The sequence below is a fragment of the Carcharhinus amblyrhynchos genome, unplaced genomic scaffold, assembly GCF_965287045.1.
Source record: "Carcharhinus amblyrhynchos unplaced genomic scaffold, sCarAmb.v2.hapA chromosome_113, whole genome shotgun sequence".
Taxonomy (NCBI): domain Eukaryota; kingdom Metazoa; phylum Chordata; class Chondrichthyes; order Carcharhiniformes; family Carcharhinidae; genus Carcharhinus; species Carcharhinus amblyrhynchos.
In genome coordinates this window covers 580,453-587,392 of record NW_027649853.1, presented here as the reverse complement: position 1 = coordinate 587,392, position 6,940 = coordinate 580,453, and the positions used below count along the sequence as shown (strand labels likewise).

Genomic DNA, 6,940 nt, shown 5'->3' with positions numbered 1-6,940 from the left:
AAACAGGAAGGTTATGTTGCAGCTATAGAAGGTGCTGTGAGGCCACATCTGGAGTACTGTGTACAGTTTTGATCGTCTTCCTTGCGAAAGGATATAGTGGCACTGGAGGGGGTGCAGAGGAGATCACTTGGTTGATTCCGGAGTTGAGGGTTGACTTATGAGGAGAAACTGAGTAGACTGGGACTATATTCATTGGAATTCAGAAGAATGAAGGGGGATCTTTTAGAAACATATAAAATTTTGAAGGGTATAGATAAGGTAGAAGCAGGGAGGTTGTTTATACTGATGGGTAAAACTAGAATTAGGGGGCATGACCTCAAAATAAGGAGGTGCAGATTTAGGAATGAAATGAGGAGGAACTCCTTCACCCAAACAGTTGTGAATCTGTGGAATTCACTGCCCAGTAAAGCAGTTGATGCTACCTCATTGAACGTTTTAAGGCAAAGCTAGATAGATTTTTGAACAGTAAAGGAATTAAGGTTTATAGTGAGTGAGCGGGTAAATAGAGCTGAGTCCATGCAAAGATCAGCCATGAATGGCTTATTGAATGGCGGAGTAGGCTCCAGGGGCCAAATGGCTGACTCCTGCTCCTAGTTGTTATGTTCTTGTGTTCAATACCACTACACCACCACCTCCCATTGGGCAAGACAAACAAGACAAGGGAATACATGATGAACAGCAGGATGCTGGGAAGTACCAAAGATCAGAGGGACCTTGGTGTGCATGTACATCAGCCTCTTAAGGAGTGGTTAAGAAGGGTTCTTTCCTGCCTTACGTGATTGTGTTTGTATGGAGTTTTCATGTTTTCCCTGTGTCTGCATGAATCTCTTCAGAGTGCTCCAGTTTCCTCCCTCAGGCCAAAGGTATGTAGGTTAGGTGGACTTGCCATGCGAAATTGCTCCTCTATCTAAACCTGTTCTACAACTGTACTAGGAGTATTTGATTGGTACAGAGGAAACTTTACTTTGTATCTAACCCTGTTCCATACATGTCCTGGGAATGTTTGATGCAGCCCTGAATGTTATTAGCTGTGTTAGTGAGATCACAGAATTTTACAATGCACAAGAGTCCCTTTGGTCCATTTGAGTCTGAACCAACACATGTGAAACTCCTAACCTCTCAACTAATCCCATTTACCAGCACTTGGCCCATATCCTTGAAGGTTATGAAGTGCCAAGTTCTCATCCAGATAACTTTTCAAGGAAGTGAGGCAACCTACCTCTACCAACCTCCCAGGCAGTGCATTCCAGACTGTCACCACCCTCTGGGTAAAAACATTTTTCCTCACAACCCCCTAAAACCTCCTGCTCCTCACCTTGAACTTGTGTCCCCTTGTGACTGACCCTTCAATTAAGGGGTACAGTTGCTCCGTGTCTACCTGTCCATGTCCCTCATTATCTTGTTCACTTCTGTCAGGTCACCCCTCTGTCTTCTCTGCCTATCCAGCCTCTCTTTATAATTTAAATGCTCCATCCTTGGCAGCATCCTGGTGAATCTCCTCTGCAACCCATCCAGTGCAATCACATCTTTCCTGTAATGTGACAACCAGAACTACGCATGGTACTCCAGCTGTGGCCTCACCAAAGTTTTATACAGCTCCACATGACTGCTTTTATAATCTATGCCTCAACTGATAAAGGCAAGAGTCCATATACCTTTTTTACCACCCTACTAACATGCCCTCTATTTTCAGAGATCTATGGATAAACATGCCAAAGTCCCTTTGTTTCTCAGAACTTCCTAGTGTTGTGATGTCATTGAATACTCCCTTTCAAGTTACTCCTTCCAATGTGTATCACTTTGCACTTTTCAGGGTTAAGTGACATCTGACACATATTTGCTCATTTGACCATCCCTTCTATATCTTTTGAGTAGCCATAAGACACTCAATTTCACTGTTAATCACCTGGCCAATATTTGTATAATCCGCAAACTAATTTATTCTGTTCCCACATCGTCATCTATGTTGTTTACATAAATGTCCTTAACAGAATTTTTCACAGACCCTTCGAAATTATCATCCTGATTACCATCTTTGCCAATTGTGTGGCTCTGGCTGTGTTCATGCCTCTTCCAGAAGATGACACCAATTCTTTGAATTTCAATTTGGTAAGTAGGCTGTGAGTGTGTCCAAAACACACATCTAGAGAAATGAGTGGGGAAGTGATAAGGTTGCTGCACATACCTGCTCCAGACTATATTCTGTATTTCAGTGAATGACCTTGTGCCACGAAAGAAGCTGTGAAAAGGGCTTGATGGAAACAAAAGATGAGGACAGTCCGCAAAGGGTGTTTTCAGCCCCTATCCCAGTTTTTAATCCAGAAACTCAGCTGGTGATGGATAGAACTGGACTGAATATTTATCTGGTTTCATATTTATTTATGGAGTTACACATGACAAGCACATTTTCCGTTGCTCAAGAGTCATGTGAATGACCAGTTAATGTCCATACGATTAAATGCAATTAATGTAAAACTTATGGTCTTCCTCTGGTGATTGTCTTTTTAAAGGCAACATAGCAGTGGTGATAATCACCTGGCTTGAGGGGCCAATTGGGACGGAGGTGGTAGGTAATCACCCCAGTGGGTGGAGTCCTATCTCAGGCAAAAGACAGTCTGAAGATATGCAGTGACTGGGGCTGTCAGTCTCGGTACAGTTTTTCATTGTTAATAAATACACTTTGTGTTCATAACGAAGCGTTATATACCTTAGTTGCATAATTGCTTTAAGAGCCAGTCACGTGATGTTAGTGATGTCACGTGTGTTTCGCAGGCTCCTGCTTAGTTTCATTTGTACTCTGAACTGGCAACATCTGCAATAAATCTTACTGTTAGATTGAATCTAATGTGCAAACTGCATCGTTTTCTTTTTGTTTAAAATCCACAACTTCAAACATAGTTAGGACGTTATAAAAAAAATTGGCAACAAGTCAGAATTTTAGTTCGTTGAGAACATTGAGAAAAGATTCTAAATAGAAAAAGACATTGTGGATCCTTGCACTTTGAATATTCATAAGCTGGGAAAATCAACAACTAGATTAAAGATTGATGTAGCAGTGAAGGGAGAACAAAAAGGAAAATAAGGAAAAATAAATATTGCTTTTCTTATCCGAAAATAATTCAGGTAGACTCCTCCAAGCTGCCTTCCAAGTGTCTGTGCACTTGTTGCAATGTGTAGCCACAGAGTTGGAGACTCACTGTACAGTTGAAAAAGGGTGGATGCTCTTGGATTAGTTTTAAAACGGGGATTGGGGGGGAGCGCTTTCCAATCAGAGAAGGATGAGATTGCAGGCAGTTTATGGCATATCTAGTGTATTGCTAATGCCAGTGGCCCACTAGAAGATTGGGAAGTTTTTAAAGATCAACAAAGGGTCACAGTAAAACCAGCAAAGGTTAAGTTTTGAAAGAAACTAGCACAAAATATAAAAACAGCAGCAAAAGCTTATATAAGCAGAATAATATATAGAAAGGAAAGAGAGTAGATAAAGTGAATGTTAGTCCCTTGGAAGATGACGTTGGGGAGTTTATGGTGGAGAATACAGAAGTGACTAAGACATTAAATAAATATTTTGCCCCAGTTTTCATGGCAGAGGGCAGTATTTTTCTAATACTGAGAAAATACATAAATTATTGGAAGGGAAGAACTTAGAATTATCATTGTCACTAGGGAAAATACTGAACAAACTATTGGGATTGAAGACAGGTAAGTTCCCTGGGCCTGATGGCCTACGTTTTAGGGTCTTAAAGGGAAAGGAGTTGGAGGTAGTGGATCCATTGATTACAATATTCCAAAATACCATGGATGTGGGAATGGTTCAGGTGGATAGGAAAAACGCTAGTATGCAATTTTTCAAAAAGGGAGTGAGGCAGAATGTAGAAAATTATGGATCAATTAGCTTACCATCTGTGTTGTTGGAAAATTATTAGAATCCGTTATTAAAGAAGTAATAACAGGACATTTGGAAAGTCAAAATACAATCCATCAGAGTCAGCATGGTTTTATAAATGATAAATCACATTTGACTAATTCACTTGAGTTCTTTGAAGATGTAACAAGCAGGGTGGTTCACAGGACCCATGTAGATGTAGTATATCTGGACTACCAGAAGGCATTGATAAGTAGCCACACTAGAGGTTAATACACAAGGTTAGCTCACATGGGGATTAGGGGTAATTTATTAGTCTGGATAGTGGATTGGCTAATCAACCGAAAGCAGAGTCAGAATAAATGGGCCTTTCTCAGGTTGACAAACTAACTGGTGGGGTGCCACAGGATTTGGCCCTCGGGGCCCCAACAATTCACAATCTGTATTAATGACTTGGATGCAGGGATAGTAGGTACCATAGTGAAATTTGTAGGTGACATAAAAATAGATGGGATAGTAAGTTGTAATAATGAAATTAAAAAATTACAAATGGATATAGGTTAAGTGAAAGAGGCAAAATTTGGCAGGTGGAATTTAACATGTACATGAGGTCATCTGTTTTGATCAAGAAAGTATAAAGGCAAACTATTATCTAAATACAGAGAAACTTCATACTTGTTTGGTGCAGAGGGATCTGGGTGTTGTTACAGAAAACTAATATGGAAGTACAGCAGGTAATAAGGAAGGCAAATGGAATCTTGGTATTTATTGCAGAAGAAATAGGGTATAAAAGTAGTGAAGTGTTGGATAGGTTCTTTATTTAATAAGGGGGTCAGGGGTTATAGGGAAAAGGCAGGGGATGAGAAAAATATCAGCCATGATTGAATGGTGAAGCAGACTCAATGGGATGAGTGGCCTAATTCTGCTCCTATATCTTATGGTCTTATGATACAAAGTATTAGAATATTGTGAACAGTTTTGGTCCACTTACTTGGGGAGGGATGTAGTTGCATTGGAGGTGGGTCACAGGAGGTTCAGCAGGTTGATTCCAGAGAGGAGGGGTTTGACTTACAAAGAGAGATTGGGCAGTTTAGGCCCAAACTCTCTGCTGTTTAGAAGATTGAGCGGAGTGAACAAGATGATGAGGGGGATTGACAAAGTACATGCGGAGAGGATGTTTTCACTTGTAGGGCAATCTAGAACAAGAGATAATAGTTTCAGGATAAGGGGTAGCAGAACGAAAACAGAGAGGAGGAGAAATTACTTCTCTCAAAGGATTGTGAGTCTGTGGAACCCACCACTCCTAGAGTGTATTGGATGCCAGAATTTTGAGCAATTTAAGGAAGTGGTGGACAGATTTTTAATAAGTAAGACTTTGAAGGGCTATGATGAATGGACAGGTAAGTGGAGTTGAGGCCAAGATGAGATCAGCCATGATCGTACTGAATGGCAGAGCAAGCTCGGGGGACTAAATTGCCTCCTCTTGCTCCTGGTTCTTATGAAAAAGAACGAATGCTTTGCCATAACACTGGGGCCACTTGAACAAAATACAAGACAACACAGTTCAGGATAAAAAAGAGATTACTGGGCAGACAGTTAAAAAAATATATACTGAGCAGCCTCAAATTGCTAGTGCCTGCAAGAAAAACAGTATTTTTGTGTATTTAAATGAAGAAAATGAATCGTTGAGTTCCTATGCTGAGTAGTTTCAGAACTTTATACATTCTTGTATAAAGTTGCAATTGAATAAAATTGCAAACGAGTTGTTCGTACCAGCTTTTCTCAGTGCAATGGGAAATAAAACCTTCAATTTGCTCCAGAGCTTGGTTCATCCAGCAAAGCCAGGAACCAAAACTTAAGATGACTTGACAAAGATGCTTGGAGAGCTTTACCCTCTAAAGCCACTCTATTTGTGGCAGCTTTTGAAAGGTTGGCATGACATTGTGAGCTTGGTGAGTCATTGGAAGATATTCTTTGAGATCACCCAATTTATGGACTTCAAAATTAAGATTTCTTACTGAACATGCTTTGACTTTAAAGACAGCAGTGGAAATCACAGTGTCAATGGAACTGGCTGCTAAAGAGGCTTCACAGTTTGGTGCAGGAGTGAAGATCCACATGTTGTGAACTGCCCATAAGAAGTCAAAACGGCAACAGGCATTTCACAGATGTACCAACATGGGCCATTCAATGAGCAAATGCTGGACCAAGGGTGGTCAATGCAAGAATTGTGGCAAAATGGGTCATCTTGTTGGACTAGACCAACTTCCTCTGAGAAGAATACTCAGAAGAAGAATCTAGGTAGCTTCAAGAAGAAGAGCAACTTGCATTCACAAAAAGCATTTGAAACATAGAAGAATTATGACCGTGAAGAAAAAAATTTCCAGAAATATGATGAAGAGCTTCGATTAAACATCCGGTCCATACAGGGTGAATCACAGATTCTGGGTGATTCTCAAGTGGACAACCTATTAGGATGGGGATTGATACTGGTGGTTGTATCTTTAATTCCTGAAACTGCATACTAGCAAAAGCTGAAGCATCTTCATTTGAAACCAACTGATGTGATTTTAAGGACATACACGGAAGTTGTCAGGATGCCGAGTGGTCTAAGGTGCCAGACTCATGGAGTGTGATTCCTTGCCTTGTGTAAGCCTGGTGAATTCTGGCCCCTTTCTAGGGGTGTGGGTTTGAATCCCATCCCTGACATTTCCGTTTTGAGGGCTGCACAATGGCATAGTGGTTAACACTGCTGCCTCACAGCATCAAGAATCCGGGTTTGATTCCTGGTTTGGGCATTGGTTGTGCAGAGTTTTCATGTTCTCCATGGTCTGCTTGGGTTTTCTTTGGGTGTTCTGCTTTCCTCCCACAGTCCAAAGATGTGCAGGTTAGGTTAATAGGCCATGCTAAATTGCCCCTTAACGTCAGGGAGACAAGCTGGAGTAAATGCTTAGGGTTACGGGAATAGGGCCTGGGTGGGGTTGTGGTTGGTGCAGACTCAGTAGGTTGAATGGCCTCCCTCTGCACTGTAGGATTCTATGATTTGGAAGAGATCATGCCATTAAAGTGTTACAT

At 41.0% G+C, this 6,940-nt stretch overlaps 1 protein-coding gene across 3 annotated transcripts in view; it reads left to right on the top strand.

Moving 5' to 3' along the window:
- Positions 1-2,007: 2,007 nt before the first annotated feature.
- Positions 2,008-6,940, top strand: part of LOC145338628 (voltage-dependent L-type calcium channel subunit alpha-1S-like) — a 421,023-nt gene continuing 416,090 nt past the window's right edge. For 2 of the 3 annotated variants that reach the window (XM_080183003.1, XM_080183004.1), the window contains exon 1: positions 2,010-2,109. In XM_080183003.1, the coding sequence (XP_080039129.1) occupies positions 2,065-2,109 (45 nt within the window). In that variant the 5' untranslated portion in view covers positions 2,010-2,064. Of the gene's footprint in view, positions 2,110-6,940 lie in introns of all 3 variants that reach the window. The other variant, XM_080183005.1, reaches the window with a different exon arrangement.